This window comes from Apium graveolens, chromosome 3 (assembly GCF_009905375.1).
Source record: "Apium graveolens cultivar Ventura chromosome 3, ASM990537v1, whole genome shotgun sequence".
NCBI classification, from domain to species: Eukaryota; Viridiplantae; Streptophyta; class Magnoliopsida; order Apiales; family Apiaceae; genus Apium; species Apium graveolens.
This window is the reverse complement of record NC_133649.1, coordinates 58,562,274-58,582,504: the sequence shown is the minus strand read 5'-3', so window position 1 is coordinate 58,582,504 and position 20,231 is coordinate 58,562,274. Positions and strand designations below refer to the sequence as shown.

At 31.6% G+C, this 20,231-nt stretch overlaps 1 protein-coding gene across 1 annotated transcript; it reads left to right on the top strand.

The window, feature by feature from the left end:
- The first annotated feature begins 4,231 nt into the window (after window positions 1-4,231).
- On the top strand, window positions 4,232-10,355 carry LOC141712320 (polyadenylate-binding protein 3-like). Its single transcript, XM_074515209.1, has 7 exons — window positions 4,232-4,742; window positions 5,498-6,273; window positions 6,357-6,434; window positions 6,542-6,631; window positions 7,828-8,127; window positions 9,536-9,757; window positions 9,874-10,355. The coding sequence occupies exons 1-7, from the start codon at window positions 4,493-4,495 to the stop codon at window positions 10,081-10,083; spliced, it is 1,926 nt and encodes a 641-aa protein (XP_074371310.1). The 5' UTR covers window positions 4,232-4,492; the 3' UTR covers window positions 10,084-10,355.
- The last annotated feature ends 9,876 nt before the right edge of the window (window positions 10,356-20,231 follow it).

Genomic DNA, 20,231 nt, shown 5'->3' with positions numbered 1-20,231 from the left:
GAAGCCGAACACTGGAGAAAAAAATATCCACCCTCACCAGGAACATTTAATAATTGAATAAATAATCAAAAAACAAATTATGTGTCCAAGAAAAATAAATAATCGAACAAATACGTACAAAAATATACAAATCTCTCATAAAAATATACGAATAATACTAAAACATAAACAAAAAATCTGATTAAGATAGCAATACAGTAACACCAAAAATGAAAATAAAACAAAATATGAAGAAAATTACACGTGCAATGAAACCCCACCATTAATTGACAAGAAGCATAACTAATTAAGATAGAAAAACAGTAACACCAAACATTAAACACACACAAAAAAGTTTAAAACTAAAATATGAAAAAAATTACACATGCAATGAAACCCCATAGTTAATTGATAAGAAGCATACCTAATTGACAAGAAAAACCCCAAATTTCACTTCTGAAACCCTAATTGAAGACCCAATTTAAAACCGTAACTTCGAGTAGATGCAATGCTGAAACACCCGATTCCAAACCCGATTGAGAGTATCTGAGAGATAAACACCTGATTCCAAACCAAAATTGAAGACCCGATTCAATTATATGCACAAACCTAATTCCTCCAAATTGAGAGCGTGAGAGGTGAAAACTCGATTACAAACCCTAGATAATCTAGAGAGCTGAAGGCTCGATTACAAACCCTAGATGATCTTGAGAGCAGAAGATTCGATTTAGTGAGTTGAGTGTGAGTGTTTATGTGAGAGGGAGAGTATTTTAGGACAGAGAAGGAAATGAGAGTGAAAGTGTTTGTGAGGCATTCTTTTAGTTTTAGGACAATTATTTCATTTCGCCCCCAGCTAATTCATTTTTACCTTTTTAATTTATTCATCCCCGCCCAACAATGTTACAAAAGAGCCCGCCTAAATATTTAGTTTTAGTAACGACTTTTTTTTAAACACCAACGGTAACACCTATTTCAGTCTTACCATTGATACCCAATTTTGGCTATGGTAACACAAAACAAAATTAATGGTAACACTAAAAAAATGTGTAACCCTTGCTTACTTTTTTAACAATATGGTAACATTTTTCCTCGTAACACCGCAATTTGTCGTTACTAAATGCCATATATGGTATAGTGGTGATTTTCTGTGGTGGTAAAGTATTGATTTACATATAGTGAATTTTAGCAAAATATTGATGATATATAGTGATTTTTGGGGTGATATTGTGCCCGTTTAGGAAATCTTAAAACAAGTAATTTATGACTTAAAATGAATAAGTGTCTTAAAAGTGATAAATAGATTAATACTCATAAGTTATTTAAGTGTTTGGATAAGTTTATTTACAAGTCATGATTTTTTTAACTTAAATGAACTAAAATAAATAATTTTTAAATATAATTATCTTAATTTGTGAATTTCAAATTTAGATTAACATTTTAAAATAACTATCTTAAAATGATGCTAATAAAAAAACAAAAAATTAAAATAAATTGAGAAAAAGTACACCGTTACTAACATATAACTTATCAACTTATAAGTTATAAATTCGACTTATGAGTTGGGTTGACAAATGTTTATCGATAGGTTGTTGCTAGCTTATAAGCTATAAATAACTTGTAAGCCATCAAACAAACAGGCCCATTAGGTTGTGTTGATGGAGGTATGGTGTTTGTTGTTGCAGTAATCAAGTTGATGGTCAGTGTGATGATGTCAGCAAGATTTTGAGGGGGTGGTTGTTGTAATTTATATATGGTAGTGATTGTGATTATTAATAGTTGTATAAGTTTAATTCAGTGAAGATCGGAAGTAAGGATGATAGTGATTTTTGGTTGGCGACGGTGATTTTTCGTTTTCAATCGATGATTTTTTTTCTGGTGGTGATTTTATGTTTGCATGTGATGACTTTTTGGTGGTAGTCGGAGGTGGTGGTGGCCGAAAATGGAGGTCTGCGGTGGTTGGAGGTGGCAGGTGGTAGAATTAGAAAGATAATGGTGATAAAATATTTATGTCCAAGCCGAGCTGAGTATAATTTTTTTTAAAACGAGCTGAGTCGAGTTTAAAAACCAAGTTGAAAAAAATGTTCACGATCGGTTCATTTATAAATGAGCCGAGCCGAATACGATTTTGCTCACGAACAACCGAGCCGAGTCGAGTTGTCCACTAATAGTTCTCATATTTTTTAATCGACCAAGCTTATGCTATAATTTATAATTTTTAAAGTTATATTGAGATCAAATACTAGTTTCATCTTACAATTATATACGCACACTCACACTCTACACTTGTTTCTTAATTCATATAATTTTATCAATTTATTTCACAAGTCGAGTTTTAAGAAAAAAAATCAATTTTATTTTAAATTATTGAGACATTCATAACTTTAGAAATCGTACATTACTTTTAAATTGTTGATGTCGATTGTAAAAAAATTAGTAATTTTTGATATTTCAGTTAAATTGGTTTAAATTAGAAAAGATATATAAAATAAAATAAAGGAAGCAAGCCCCTTTAAGTGGTCAAGAAATATAATTATTAAAAATTATTTTATTTTTTTCTTTAAACTAATATAATGTTATAATTTATTTGAACAACTAATTATTTTAATTTATTTTGAAATCGTAATTTTGGTCAATTTTATCATATACTCCTCTAATAAAAGTGTGAGGTGAAATTTAAGGTTAAGTTAAATTAGAACTTATTTGTTAAAGTAATCAAGATCTAGTGATATGTATTAAGTTAATTAAATTATTAATTTATTTATTATTAAAATATGTATTAAATTTTAATTAAATTAATCATTTTACTTTAAAATAAGTATTAAATTTTAATTAAAAATATTTATACAGGTGATTAGTAAATATTTATTATTTGTTATATATAAAAATTTATCTGAGTCGAGTTATCGAGTTTGAGCCAAACAAGCTGAGTCTGAGCCGAACATACAAAAACTCGTCCTTGGCTCGTTTAATTATTTGAGCTTATTTTTATGTTCGCGATCATCTCGTTTAAGAAAACGAACCAAACCGAGTTCACTTAAATGACCTGAGTTTTGTTCACAAACGGCTCTGTTCATTTGCAGCTCTAATGGCGATATATTAATATAAAATATAAAATGAGCGGTTATGATTTGATTTCCTTTCTCACAATAACAGTGGTTCTCATTTGAGCGCGATCTTGAATATATATATATATATATATATATATTTGCATTGAAAAACAAATTTTAAATTATTATTTGAACTTCGATCGTATCATTGTGAGATTTGCATGGACAATTAAAATATCTTACATTTTAAAACTGAATTGTAATTTTATATTGTCAAATATATTATATTTCCTTTTACATTTTTTTAAAAATTTAAATACTTTTTTTTATCTCATTTTAATTACTTTTAACAATTTATCACGTCTAATGAGGTGTTAAATAATTTCCATTTAGATATCATTACCTTTTTTAATAGTTATATCAAATAAAATCAATTATATCAAATAAAATCTAAAATCTAAATTTGAAGGATGATGTATCAAAATATCCACTTTTGAGAATCAATTTCCTAAAATATATAAAGGCGTGATATTCCGCCCAAAATACTTACATAATACACATAAGGGAGATGCGCATTTATTTTTTCAAAAATTTATAAAGAATGCACATTACTAGTAAAATGTGTATTTTATTTTATCTTATACTAAATACGCATTTATGGAATGCGCTCCCTTTCAAAAGTTAGAATGGACATGCATGGTCAACATGCGTTTTCTCCGTAATTTTAAAAAAAATCTAACATATACTTCATACGCATAAGATGGGTATTTTGGATATTTTTCCTCGCTATTATACATTTTGAGCAATACTTTTCCTCGTTTTCATACATTTTGAGCAGTTAAATCACAAAATTGAAATATTTTGATCATTTTTTTACTTTTGATTTAATTTAAAATTTTAACTATATTGTCAAATGTTTAATTTATTTTTTTTATACCAATGTTAAATGTATTATTGATATCTTTTGTCACACCGTGTTACAAAGTCAAATATCATTTAGAAGAGGGAGTCGAGCAGTTGATTCATTCAAAGTGCAGGGAATAAAGAAGAATGAAGAAATGAAGAAATGATTACTCATAACGTAACGTCAAAAACCCATTCGTGCACAATTTTTCAGAAAAAAAGTAAATAAATTATTAAATAAAAGAAAATATAAATACGAGGAGTGATCGGTTTCTTGCTGCATTGGTACTACTTTCTCTCTCTAATTTACACACCATCAATAGATTCATATCTCTAAGCCGGATACATTATCTATAAGCCTGTGTACACACAACCATAATCTTTGTCCTCTCTGAAAACCAATAAAAAAAGAAGAAAAAAAAAATAATAATCATGCACCATATATATCGATGATATAACAGTGATTGATTTCATCTACATTCATTTTGAGTGTTATATACACAAACTACATTACATTAATTTATCGTTTAGAGTGATAAATTTATCTATAGATTAAAAAATTAATGGCGGCTGCGGCGACGTTGGCTCAACCGGTGCGATCACCGACGGTGGTGGTAGGGGCGAGCGTTGGAGGGCCGATCAGTAATAATGTATCACTGTACGTGGGTGATCTAGACAAAAATGTGGATGATAATCAACTTTATGATTTGTTTAATCAGATAGGGCAAGTCATGTCGGTTAGGGTTTGTAGGGATCTAATCAGGAGCACATCTCTCGGTTATGGTTATGTCAATTTCAGTAATCCTCAAACAGGTCTCTCTCTCTCTCGCCCCCCCCCCCCCTCGCTCTCTCTCTGTGCATCTTCATTCCATGTTATGTATGTATTTATTTATGTATGTCGTGAGCATTTGCGAAGATTTAATTTCTGATTTCGTTTATGTATGTTTGTTGTGTTATGTGGTTTACTACTTATGTTTGATCTTATGTTGTTTTTTTATATAAAAATGGTTTATATGTAAACACATTTTAATTAGTGTGTGTGTTTAAATTGTCATGTCAAATGTGTGTTGTGGTCGTTGGGGCTGATGATATGTATTCACAAGTTATTATGATAAAATCTACCCTCTGATATTGGTACACTTAACTTTCATCTTTTATGGGAGTTTTTTGTGTTGTAAGAGTTAACTGAACTGAGAGTTTGTATGAAGGGTTAATCGATTTTCTACTGATTTAGAACTGATCAACTGAATAGTGTATCAGTGTACGTATGCCTTATATTTTGTGGTTTTGATGTTGCATTGAGGTAGATTTTGTAATTAGAGATTGATTCACTTTCTGAGTAGAGTTCATTATTATTACACTCTTTTTGTGGTATATATCTATGGAGAAATATTATGATTTTTTCAGATAAATTGAAATATTTGTAAAGTGCTATATACATAGAGTTTCATATTTATTTCATATTTGATTCACTGAAGAATAGACCAATTAAATCAGGATTATGAGTTAAAGATTTATGTTTAATAAAAATAGAATTAAAGTTAATTATTTAAATATATTTGTTGCAGCTGCTCATGCCCGGGATGTTCTGAATTTCACTAATGTCAATGGAAAACCAATCAGGATTATGTATTCCCAACGAGATCCTACAATGCGAAAGTGTGGATTTGCCAATGTTTTTATTAAAAACTTAGACAAATCAATTGATAACAAAGCTTTGCTGGACACCTTTACATCCTTTGGGACAGTGCTTTCCTGCAAGGTAGCGCTTGATAGCAATGGCAAATCACGTGGGTTTGGGTTTGTACAGTTTGACCAGGAGGAATCTGCTCAATCTGCAATCAAACAGTTAAATGGCATGTTGATGAATGATAAACAAGTGTATGTTGGTCTTTTTATTCGTAAACAAGATAGGTCTCGAGATAGTGGCTCACAGAAGTTCACTAATGTGTATGTTAAGAATCTCCCAGATACAGTTTCTGATGAGGAGTTCAGGAACATGTTTGAGAAGTTTGGTCTTATCACCAGTGCAGTAGTAATGAAAGATGCTGATGGGAAGTCCAGATGTTTTGGATTTGTAAATTTCCAGAATCCTGATAATGCTTCTGCTGCGGTTGAGAATATGAATGGAGTCTCGTGTAATGAGAAAGTTCTGTATGTAGGGAAGGCTCAAAGGAAGAGCGAAAGGGAGGCTGAACTGAGAGCTAAATTTGAACAAGAAAGAATTAGCCGATACGAAAAGCTTAAAGGGGCAAATTTGTATCTAAAGAATCTTGATGATACTATTAATGAGGAGAAGCTGAAGGATTTATTTTCGAAGTTTGGAACCATAACATCTTGCAAGGTATGTTCTTGCATGTTATTAATGTCGTGTGTTGACTCTGTTTTCTACCTATAATTTTTCTAATCTGCTCTATAATTGTTCAGGTAAATCTTGATTCTCAAGGGATAAGCAAAGGATCTGGGTTTGTGGCCTTTAACAACCCTGATGATGCAGCAGTGGCCGTAAGTTTGTATGCATTTGTGTTTTTAGCTTCTCCAACAAACTTGAATTGTAAGTGTGATTGTGGGAATAATTATATTGCTCTTATTGTGTCCAAAATTGTATTCAGATGAATGAGATGAACGGAACTATGATAGGAAAAAAGCCTTTGTATGTTGCTGTTGCCCATCGGAAAGATGAAAGGAGAGCTCATCTTCAGGTTGAACTTCTATTTTCATTTTGCAGTATTCTGTTAGTAATTTTATCGTTTGCTCTAATTTGCTGAAGTGAATTAATGTGGTCTAATTGGTTTATTTCATAATATTTGTTCTGGTGACTGGTTATGCACACAAAAATTGTAACTATGAACTTACAGACATATTACAGTACACCGCAGCATTCTAAATGAATTTATTTTGGTGTGCGGGAAGTTAAGGCTAAACACATAATGGAAAATTTGCATAGGAATATTTAGTACGAGTAACAAAATGTTGTATGACAATTAATAACAGTTCTTGTAAATGTTTTATGTCAAATTTTTAGCGAGTTTATCTTAATTTCAATTGTAACAAGTTACTTTCTTAAGTTGATTCCTAAAATGGTAGCTTTCTGTGTTTATTAACTTAATTTATGGTACCGTTTAATATTTTATAGAGCACATGGATGCAATTTTTTTTATTTGTCAATCAGTTGGTAGTATAATTATAATTAAATATGTTTTGCACTGTTGCGATTATTAGAATTGCCTTTGTTATTTATTTTATATTGTTACATTTGTTATTCAAGATTATGTAATGTGGTGCTATCACCGTAACTACAACTACTAGTCTACTGCTATTGCTCAACAAACTATTTTACATCTAAATTTGGCACAATTAACAAGAGGGAAATCGTGATGGTAGATTTACTCCTGAAAAAGTTTAGAGGAAAAACTGAATATATCTATGTTGGGTGGTAATCCCTAACAATCGTGTGCTAGATAAGGCATATCTAACACAGTGTTCCAGAACCCTTAGATCAATATTTCAAGGGCCCAGATTTAATAAAAATATTTTAGCATTCTGCGGAAAGGGGAAAAGCCCTTCCGCGGAAAATATCGCGGAATGCTAAAAAAAATTCCTTAAATCTGGGTCCTTGAAATATAGATACGACACCCCTAGAGTAGTATATTAGATAAAACTTATCTAACACTCGATTGCCATGGAACAGGACCCATATATGTTTATCAAATATGTTTGGGATTTTTTTTGTCAAAATGCTGGTGGCTAGATAGAATGCTAAAATTTGATTGTCCTGTTGTTTTATACAGAATAATGCATTCTCTTTCATTCCCTTCTTGGTCACTCAGTATGTTCTACTCTTTTTTGCCAACAATATTGATGTTATACATAATTAATGAAAATATTTATATCTCAGGCACAATTTGCTCAAATACGAGCTCCTGGTGCAATGGCACCATTTCCGGCAAGAATGCATGGGTTCCATCCTGGGGCACCTAGACTTCCTCATCAGTCTCTTTATTATGGCCAAGGTACCCCCGCCTTTGTACCCCCTCACCTAGCGGGATATGGTTTCCAGCAGCAGCTGATCCCTGGAATTCGTCCCGGTGTTCCCCCAAGTTTTGTTATGCCGCCATATCATTTGCAAAGGCAAGGACCATCGGGACAGAGGATGGGTCAAAGGAGAAATGGAAACACTCAGCAGACGCAGCAGCAGGTAGATAGTTGGTCTTTTTATTTTTAATTAGCAAATCTGTGGAAATATTTTCTTATTACCTATTTCGGTTATAATAACGAAACTTCTTTTGCATGCATAGAGGTCTATATTGAATTATAACTGTAAGCTTTAAAATTGTCTTGCTCCTCTTCTTTTCCTTTAGGTGTAATGATAAGATCTTTAAAATAAGAATCCTTGATTATGGTACTCCATGGATAAAAAAAAATTAATCGTAGGCTTTGAAGATGTCATATCCCGTTTTAGCCGATTATTAATAAGCTTTTTCTGTTGATAAATGTATTTCATGCTTGTAAGTTTCAGCAATGTCATGCTCCTCTATAGCCCCTTAATTCTGAATAGAACTAATTGAAAGTCAAGCTTCTTTGTTTACAGTTGACATTTGATTCGTCGATGATAGTTTAAAGCTGTCATACTCTTCTTTAATTAGCCCTGCTTGTTTGTACTGACGGAAATAATAGGGCTCGTTGTAATGGATAAACTTTGAGGCATATTTGAAAGCTTTAAAGACCTCATAATATATCTCCTCCTTAATGAGATCCTTGATTTTATTGATAAATTGATAAGCTTCCTTTTTAATATGATGAATTTGGAATAGCATATTACGCATCATGGACAAACACTCTTCACCTTATTCTTAATTGACATCTTGTTAATCAACAATCAGTACATTCTTAGGTTATCTTCAAGTGTTTTGTTCTCATCTGTTTTTTGTGCCACATTTACTTATATATAGCCCCTTCATCTATTAACTTGTGAAATTGAAGCTTCTTAACAGAAACTATATGACTCGTGACTGAGAAAGTTTTAAAAATGTCATACGACTTAGCTTATCTTTATTGGCGGTTCATAACTAATACAAATATATATCCTTGCTTCTTAGTTTAAATTTGGAAATAAATTTCAATAAATATGGAAGTAAAATAATTATCCATAACCTAAAATTCTTAGGAAGGAAAATTAAAGAAGGAAGTAAGATTGTCTCCATTACATTCTGTAATTTTCCCTCTAAAAAAGGGGATGAAAGTAAAGCAATTAAAGAAATGTTAACAGTTCTTTACTCTAATTTTAACCCTATATTGTTCTTCTCAACCTTCTTTATTTTCCTTCATATCATTTTCTACTTGTGCTCATTGAAAATCGGGGCACACGTTGGAACTTTTTTCACTTTATTTTATTTACGTTCATTTGTATCCCTTTACATTCACATACTTTTGTTCCTAAGGTTTAAGAGTTTTAGGTAATTTCTATTTAAAAATTTTGGTTACAACAGGCGAAATGTATAATTATGATTCTTATTTCCTTTCTCCCTCTCGAATTATCTATTTCTTATCTTTTACCATTAAATTCTCTCGAATGATTGTTCTCTCCCTCTCCCATATCAAAATAGTGGATGCCACGAAATGCAAATAATGGCTTCAGCTCATACATGGCAAACGGGAGAAATGGTGACGCGGCTGTGGTTCCTGAAGCTGTCATGGGCCAGATGATGCAATTGCCTATCGACGGGTCAGTAATAGCACCTCTTGATGCCCAGCGTGCTGTTCCAGTGCCAAAGCCAGCAACACTTGCTTCAGCTCTAGCTTCTGCTAATCCTGCAAATCAAAGAGTGGTACTCTATGTTTTACCCTTCTATTATATCTTTTTGTCATATAATTTTGTGTTCTTTCTTATGAGCATTCGGATCCTCTACAAAAATTTAAATATATTAATGCTGTTGCAATTCAGATGTTGGGCGAGCATTTGTATCCTCTGGTGCAGCGTTTAGAGCATGAGCATGCAGGAAAAGTTACTGGTATGTTGCTTGAAATGGACCAAACAGAGGTGCTTCATCTCATTGAATCCCCGGACGCATTAAAGAAAAAGATTGCTGAGGCCATGGATGCGCTCGTAGAAAACCCAGCAGCATCTTCTGATGTTGCTGAAAATGCTTCTTGACTGAAGGAATGTAAGCTTATGGTTGCTGATCTATATAAGCAAAACTTACATGCAGCTGTGACCCTGATATTTGTAATGTTGGTGAATGGTGACTCGGGATGGGTTTTTTTCTTTTGTTTTAAAATTAAACTTTAATTTTGTCATAAGGTGTTTTTATCAGGTTTTGCTTGACATTCTTTAGGCTTAAATCTCTTATAGTGAGGATTTGAAAACTTGTTGCTTTCTTTTAACCTGTTACTTTACGATCATGACAATTTATTTCTATTATTACATCTTTTTGCCTTTTAATTTCCATATCACGGATAGATTTTGCTTCAGCGTTTTTCCTCAAAAAGTCTAAACTTCGCTGATTAAAGTTTTGATAAATATTTAGGTTATTATATTATACATTTATTGCAGGCTATTTCTTTTGTTGTGTTCTCAAGTGTGTGTCTTCTTTGGAAATTCTTGGCATTTGGAAGAGAAAGAATCAGATTAGACGAGAGGAGATTTTTTCCTCAACTTTACTCAGGTTTTTGTAATGTGTTTCCCTTAGTATTCTGCTAAGCTGTCTAACAAAGTGGTAACATTTTATAAAATCTGAATTTCAGACAAATGTCTTGGATTGTAGATATGGGCCTGGCTAATGATGATGTGTTCACTAAAGCGCATGAACTTCAAAATAATTTATGGTCCATGAGAAAGCCTGATTAGCAAGGGACTTGCACCAACTCACCAGATTGTATTCTATTTGAAATTTGGACGATGTATTGGACACGAAGGTACAATTTGAAAAATCTGAAATATTAGGACTGAAGGACTCTGTCTAACTTGTGAAATTGGTATTATATTGATAAATACTCTTTTTTTAACAGGAATATTAATGATAAATACTCTAAATAAATAGATGTTAGTAGTTGGATTAAAAAATATAGTAGTAGTCGGTGACATATATATAGGGGAATGATCAAATACAAACTAAAATTAAAATATATATATATATATATATAAAAGTATGTGTTAGCCGGTGGATCAATAGAAGTTAACCGTTTAAATAAATAATTAGTAATTATACTAAATTAAATAAAAAATTTAGTATATTTATTTGTTTAAATTAAAAATAATTAGGTATCTTAAATTAAATATATTATATTATGCAAAATTCTTTACTGCCTTTTCTCTTTTTTAAATTATCAATGAATTAAAATTATTTCGTGAGTTTGCATGAGCCAAAAAATCGTCTTTTTTGAATTTTAGATATAGGCGAAATAAATAATATGAATTAATTATTATTTGTACATAATATTTATTCATTAAGAACAAAAATATTGTCATAACTTTAGTTTTATAAATAAAAAAGGATGTTATAAAAGATAAATTTTAAATTTTAAAATCAAAAAATTGGGCATTGCTTGATTATAAGCTGGGCATTTTCTCCTTTAAAAACACACATTATCTTCCCCTTTTATTATTTTTCAAAATTATTAATTATATTACATTAAATATTTTATCATCTTTATTTTCACTAATTCTTTCTCCTACTTATTTATTCCTCCATTTATATTTCCAATGATTTTTCACTAGTCCTTCCTCTCCATTTCTCCAAATTCAATAATTTTCTCTTAGTCAAAATATATTAATTTTTTTAATTAAATATTTAAATTACTCATCAATTAAATATATTAATTTTCTTTAAATCTCTTTTTCTTCTTTTCCCTGATTTTCTTTCCTTTTTTTCTCTCTACTATCACTACTTATTTAATTTCACAATTTCTTATAGTTCATCAATAATATTTATCAAGATACTTAATTTATTTAAAATTTATATTGTCAAAATATATTTATTATAATTTTTATTAGGTCTATATCCTATATATTTATGTATCATAATTATTAAATATTTATGATTTTTATTAAATTAATTCAAAAACAATTAAATATGTGAATAATAGCATTAAATTAGTTAAATTAACTAAGAATATATTATGTTAATAAATTTTTATATTAATTTAAGTAAAATAAATATAAAATAGCCGGGCAATTGCCCGAACTATATAATCAAAGAAAAACAGGAAAAGTTTAGATAAAAATGAAACGACAAAAAGTGTTTAGTAATAGCATGTGAAGGAGCCTAGATTCATCTCCGTTCCCGGGTCCCTTTTCAAAAAAAATATATAAAACTGATCAATTTAAGACCACTAAATTTGGAGAAATTTTATTATAAGTCCCGATTAATTTTGAAAAATCAGCAATAAATTATTTTAATCTCAATTATTCCATAATTCAGACTCGATCCTGGACTGCAAAGGGACGTAAAAAAGAGCACCAATTGCTTGATTCAGATGAGTGAACAACTTAATATTTAGTAACAAATTACTAAGACGTTCTTGCCTTCTAAATGAAATTTGGTTTGTTCAGAAAAAAAATAAAAAAGAGCATAATTAATATTAATAACACAAATATACAAGGTGGCCTTGTATTGCACGAGACAAGATAACTACAGGGACTCAACAACGCGTGAGAGGTGTATGTGATCAGCACCATCGGTTCATGGGTCCGACCAGAACCGGCGTGGCTCCGTCACTGTTTGTATAGATACATCAGATGGGATGAATTGTTGCTTTACGCCTGTACATCAAGTTATTGTGGTGGGAGCTTTGTGTGTTTGTAATTATGAAATCTGTTTGTTTGTAAATTATGAAATTTGTTCGTTTCTATTTCTGATTGGAATGAATTATTTTTTACGCGTATATATGAAATGTCAAATGTGATGTGGGAGCCTATCCATGAAGATGCTAGTGGGAACTTTGTTTGCTAACAAGATTTTTTTCCCAAGATTTTAATGTTTCAACTCAGACTCTCTCATACTATTTTTATCTGTTAATGGCCAGCGCGGCATACAAATCAGATCTGGGCCATAAGGTGTGCAGAACCGGTTCTACGGATCCAAGACCTAATCCGGACCAAACATTATTTGGGAGTAAATTCGGTCTAGACCTGGGTGAGCCTGAACTCATATATAATTATCTTTACTTTATATTTTATAAGATTATATATATAAATATTAAACATATGAAGAAAAATATGTCTTAGCTACCTCCTTCAAGCACGTCTCTGTCTAGTTACCAAAGCTTGTAAATAGTTGAAGTCTTCTTACATTTTTGAAGTAAACAGCTGCTTGTGTGTGTCTCTTCCTGTAAAGTCTTGGTCGATCGTAAACAAGAAACTGTCAATCTATCACAGAGCATTGTCCACGATTTGGACAAGTTGTCAGTTTACTAATGACGCACAAGATTCCTGAATGTACGTGCGTATCAACCTTAACAAAAAATCTTAATTTTATAACATGCCTTCATTAAACATCTTAATTCTGATAACATGGCTTCATTTTCGGTCTTTGATTTTCTATATTAAAGTAGCAGCATATTACATAAACTAGCTAGCATAATGGACTAGCACAGGTACAACTCACAAGGCATGTACATATATATGCCTCCTGTAGTAACACAATTTCAGCATTTTTGTCTGGAGCCCGCAACAACAAGTAGCATCGCAATTACTAGGAGATTCTTAAGAAATCACTGTGTAGTAGACGACTACTAGGGGAAGCTTGATCTAGTATATGGGGGGAACAAGATTAGATTACGAACATGTGTGACTGCCAGTTCCAGGACCTGCCCCAAAACCAAACTGCATGTTATGGCATCTTGTCATTCAGCATGGCAAAAACAATGGTCCGCATTTGATAATTTAGTGTCTCCCATGGAGGCCAGGCCACTCGATCCACACAAAAAATCATTCCACTTCATATAAATATAGAATTAAAATGCACGTTATGATGTATCATGTATGTGTTGAGTATCATGAAGAACTCCTAGAATTCTGGACAATAATTCTTTTTTTTGGTAATTTCACTTATTTCCTTTTTATAGCTAGAATATTGCATATATATTAGAAAGCAGTAAATAGAAAAATATACAGGGATTTGACTCTTACTCCATGACACACCATATAAATATATTTATTACCAATCTAGGACAAGATTAAAAATAGAAACCATCAAAATGAAGGAGAAACAACAACCAATTAAAGGTTTAACCAACTACAAGCGTAAGCTATATCCAAGTGATTATCTATCCAGTTAGTACTATACAATCTAGATTTAACGTCAAGTAACTCAGATGGCCCCATGCAGCCGCGATCACGAGCCCGCACATTTCTTTTTCTCTAAACATGGTAGGAGAAGACCTGAGCAGTGAGAAGAGCCTAGAAACGAAGGCCTAGAGCCCCAAGAGTACAGGAGTCACTACTAGGATTTTGTAAATAGACATCGGTTACTCAGACAATCGATATTAAAATTATTTTAGACATCGAATATTTTTAAATCAATGTTATTGCTTATATTAGATATCGGTCAATAAAATAATTGCTTGTCTACAATTATTTTAAAAAATGGAAAACGTGAATTTGATATCGATTTTAGTATAACTATTGTCTGTAGTTCTATGAAAGAAATTGATGCTAAATATACATTTTTTACAACAATTACATATAAATAACGATGTCTAATATGACATTTAACATCACATTATATGAAAACCGATGTTATTTATAATAACATATATCAGCTTTTAATTTAAAATTGATCGATGTTAACTCTGCATAGCTTGTGTGAGCTATAGGTTTAAATAGGCCTAATCATCCTAATATTGCAATACTGTAACTACTCAATTATACAACAAAAATGTGAATAAGACATCAAAAATCTTCCCAAAATGTTGTGTAAGACTGTTTTAGACATCGGATAAAAACTGATACTTATGAAAAAATACCTTTAACGTCAGTCAAATTATAGTCATCAGTTTTCTCCTAGTAGTGAGGTTCAACCAGTTAGTACCACTTTTTATTAAACTTTTGATGTGATATGAAAAAAACACAATTTTGAGAATTATTTTTTTGTCGAAGGAAAATATAGTAAAAAATGTTTACTAAACACGTATACAAAATATTCTGGTTCTCTCGAAGACCAGTTCTAATTTGAGTCTTACCCAACAAACATACGAGTCTTACCTGAACAAGGATATATGATTTTGTTAAGCCCTAGTTCTAATGATTGTAAACAACTTCTAATGATTGTTAAAGTTTTCGGGAATTGATAACTTGGAGTAATGATTAGTATTATAACAAAGTAACCCTAAATTAGTCCCTTTTCCATTTCCTTACACTGATACTAGAGGCAACCGGGCCAATTTGTTCAAGATAACTTCACAAAAATAAAATATGTATGAGTAAGAAATTTACTCTTTTCTTTTTTCTTTTTTATTTGTTATTAACACATCAATCTTGCGTATATTAGATTTAAATTTTAAGTTCAGTGTATAAAACAAACTACTATTAAGAAGTACGTCAACAAATCATGATCTCTTGGAGGTCTATGGTGGGCTTTGGAATTATCCATGATCTCTTGGAGGTCTATGGTGGCTTTGGAATTACCCAAGTTTGCTACGTTTGGGACAATGTACTTTGGCTTATTTCAAATCTACAAACAAGACTTAATCCAATTTTCAAAAATGATCCGAGATTTGACCTAATTTTTCACATATGGTATCAAAACTGACTCACAAATGTTTAATGTGTCAATTTGTCAGAGGTGAGGACACGAATACTGGTGTTATTATCCCTCAATGGAAAGAATCATGGAAGTAAGGGCATGAAGTTAATCGGTATAATCTGTAACACCCTGATCTCACTTCGAAGTGCAGCAACAAATTATTTTCTTTTGGGAGAATGTGGTCGGCTTTTGGATTACCTAACTTGATTGTATTTAGACCAGTCTATTTTGGCGTATATGGGACACAAAATTGAGACTTGGCCCGATATTTGAAAAAGACCCGAAATTTGACACAAGTTGTCGCAATTAGTATTGACAATGCTTAAACAAGCAGAATATTACAAATATAAGTAGACATTTTAGCAAAATTAAGAATCAATTATTACGTAATCATATCAGATATGTTCTCAATCTCTTTACATGTATAGTGTTAGTCAGACAAAGTCCGATAAGATAAAATATGATAATTATTTTTGTAACAAACATTTGGCTAGTCACATGCTCACTCATATGCTTTCTATAATACTACAAATTGAACTATATATATTGCATTATTAATCTTATTATTCCCCCTCAAGTTGATAAGTGTGAAGAAACTATAAATTCACTACTAGAAATTTGTCAATAGACATCGCTTATTAGCCGATGTCTATTTAAAATCCGAGCGATGTCTTTGCATGCGATGAGAAAGGTAGGTGCATTACACATCACTTATTAGTCGATGTCTATACACAGTTTAGACATCCTTTTCCTTAACAATGTGATGTATTTTTCTTCAATGTATACCTTCACTATGCTTTCAGTTATTCATTCATATGTCATGTATATCATTTTAAACTTATCACATATAAAACAATATGATACATTAACATCGAAAAATTTGTTAAACTGATGTGTAACTTAACATTTTACATCAGTCTTTTATCAGAAGCGATGTCGTACCTTTCTTTTTTTAATGAAACCGATGTCTTTGTGTGTGCTTAACATCAGTTCTTTCAAAATGTGATATCTATTATATTGTTTTACATCAGTCATTTCTTGTTAGCTGGTATATGTGCCTGCTTATGACATCAATTTATTGTATGAAATGTCTTATTGGCTACATTTTACATCAGTTATTTTGTTCATGAAGTGATGTTTGTTTATTTATTTTTATTCATTAATCCCATGTTTCAATCAAATGCCCAAAACCCAAACAAGTGTCATCCAAAAATATACCAACTGCCATATTACCATTCCAAAACTAACCAAACCAAAATAAACGCAAAAACAAACGCAAAACCAAACATACATTCATTCATTTACCATAGATTATACCAAGTACGTACATATATCCACCACAAACCAAACTACATAATCCAAACAAACTACATAACTGCAAAATCAAGTATTAGACATTTCCACCATCGATCATTTACATAGTTCATCCCAAACAGAAATTTACCAACTAAAGTTCCCCCATTTATCAACAAAAACCACTAGTAGCTCTTACAAATTCAGTCCACATAAAGGAGCTGCAGATTAGGCCTTTTTATAAGAAGGATTCGATAAGGCTAAGAGTCTCACATCGAACCTCGTCCAGCTCAGCCTTGGGAACAGTCACCTTTCGATTCTTCGTCGATCACTGAAAAGTGTAACACACAGGAATTAGTAACAATGAATTCTACCACAAATTATATGTACACCAATTATATCAAGAATGAATTAAGCAAAAAAATATACCTTTTTGACAAATGTCATTTCATTATCCATGGCAATTTCTTTCATATACCACATAACAACATAGCCGCATTCAGTTCCACCGGGCTGTTTGGGGCATCCCTATTTAATAAAAAAACTCAGACCAATTAATAAGTAAATTAATACCCCTATCTAACCGAAAAAACTCTGATATCTGTTGATCAGAATGTTGTATGTGCTGATATCTGTTGCATATGGTCTGTTTTCCTAATTAAGGATAACACTTTGTCAGGATTAAAAAAATATGAATCAGTCTAGTTAAAAAACATGTACAATTGAATAAAGAGAGTTAGTAGGAACATACCTCTATACTATGATTGGAACTAGTAGGACTAATGGAACGGATAGAAGATGATGAAGAACACAGCTTGAGTTTTTTACGAGGATTTCCACCATTCGCCACAGGAGATGTTGAAACTTTCTCCTTATATCTTTGTATTCGATGCAAAGCAATGAATGGGTCTTCAATCTAGATTAAAAAATTATTCAAGGTCCACGACATAAACAAAAAATTAAAATCAAAGCAGTAACAAGCAAGATTATGAATACATACATCTTTTTGTTAATTTACTTGAATATTAACTGATTTGGTTGATGATTACAAAGCAATTATTTCCATCAACTAATAAAACACTTGAAGCAAACAATCACCTAACGATATTCAAGCTGATGCAAGTTTTAACTAATAAACTTGTCAAACATGGTGCTTGAGCTTGAATATAGCACGTCAGATGTGGTTTCACATCCACCGTTCTCATTGCTCAAACTTATCGAATCTTGAACCGGAGATAGATAAATAAACATCGTCCAACTACTTGAATAGAGCTTCGTTTACCATCAAATAAGTTAGGCAAGTCTAGGCCAAAGCTTAAGCTGTTATTAAAAACAAATTAATTATTTAATCTGGGTTTAATAAACAAGCTTGAGGGATTCAGCGAAGCTCGAGCTGGCTTTATCTGTAAAACCAGTCCCAACATCTAAATAGACCATAACTCTATTTTACATAATACTTCATCGATCATCAATTACCAATATCCAGTTAATGAAAATACACATTTCCTTCAATAGATACAAAGCACCACATTAGTTACTGAATTATCCTTTTGTCATAGATTACAACTTCACAACTTTTATACTCATTCTGCTAACATATTAAAAAGAGAAAGATAATCTCACCAAGTTATTTTATATCCTTATACTTGAGCTGCTGTAACGCTTGGTAGTCTATATTCATTTCAACTTAAATATTTAAAACCAATGCATAACAAAACCTAAAGAGACTCCTAAAGTGTGTATCGCTAATTCTGTAATGCATATCATACAACTTAGTTTTACAAAGTAAAGAAAACTAAATAGAAAGAAGAACAAATACCTCTTTAACTTCATGTGTGAGAAGAGGCACACTCTGTCGAAGCAATGCATTTAATCTTTCCTTCTTAAAATCAGAAAAGCTTGCTCCTAGAGCATTACAAAACAAGGCACTGATCCCAGAACTACTTTCGTCTTTTCCTGTGTAAATGTGTTTAGAAGAATCTATCTCGCTGATGATTCCACGATTTCTATCAGCCAATTCAAAAGTCTGAGATGCACATGGGAAGTACCCTTCTTCTAGCGAAAGCAGGTATGCAACTTCAGGTGTATAGTAACCAAAATAATCTGGTCCAATTTTATCTTGCTCTGGGGATAAGTCCTCATCGCCTGAAGCTTCCATTATAATCTAAGAAAACAAGATGCACAGCCAGCAAGAAGTTGTTACGATCAGCAAAGTCATACACTTGTAAATTTATATAAAACAGACTCTGGACTTGGGAGCACTGCTATTCGAGGAAGTAACATGTCAGGCTGTGAAGAAAACTTCTAGAGAGCCAAAATCATGTAGTCCACGAAAAAAAGCTCAAAAATTATTATTATTAAAAAAAAGACAGAAAGAAGGTAGCTACAAATCTTAAAAAAAACACTTCATCTGGGTTTATTCTGGTTCAGAAAAACCTCTGACTATAACACAAAAAAACTTAAATCTCCTCTCACAGAAATGAGCTAAGTACTGAAGCTAACAAATAAATTGTCTGTTTAGACTATCTGTGATAAACTAGTAGAAGAAACTAGAGTGAACCACTATACTTCACAACCCCTCAGATCATCACTGAAAAAACAAGTATATTTGGCTGCATATACGATCCGATACAATCCTCCCGCCCAACATAATTTCACACAATAATAATTATAGAATTAATTAATTAATTTTATGACCAGCTATAACCAAGTCTCACTTAGCTTTAAGATTATACTATTAACACTTTAAGTTATGTATTGCGACATCTAAGCTTTGACTGATTCCTCCCAACTACTTTACCAAGGGAGAGAGAGCCCATAACTTCATTATTAATGCCCCTATCTAACCGAAAAAACTCTGATATCTCTTTATTCTGTATTTTTTTAATTCCTAAATTCACTCTAATTAGGAAAAAAATGTAGAAACAATAACTCAGTCTTAAGATTTCATCTAGAATTCACTCATAAACCATGCTACTTACAACGACAAGCCCCAAACATCTCCTTCGATGGCGTTTGGTGGCTTTTGTAATCTCTAATTTAGACCTAAAACAAACAATATGAAACACATAATACCTCTATATATTACATACTACACAAACACAAATATATACAAGCACTTGTTATTACATGTAAATCCGTATTTTAACTTCACAGGGGTCTATAAAACATAAAAAAAATACAAAAATTTCTAAGAGGACAATTTGCAAACAGTTTTAGACAAATAACTACACATACAACTACACATGCAACAAATACACATTTC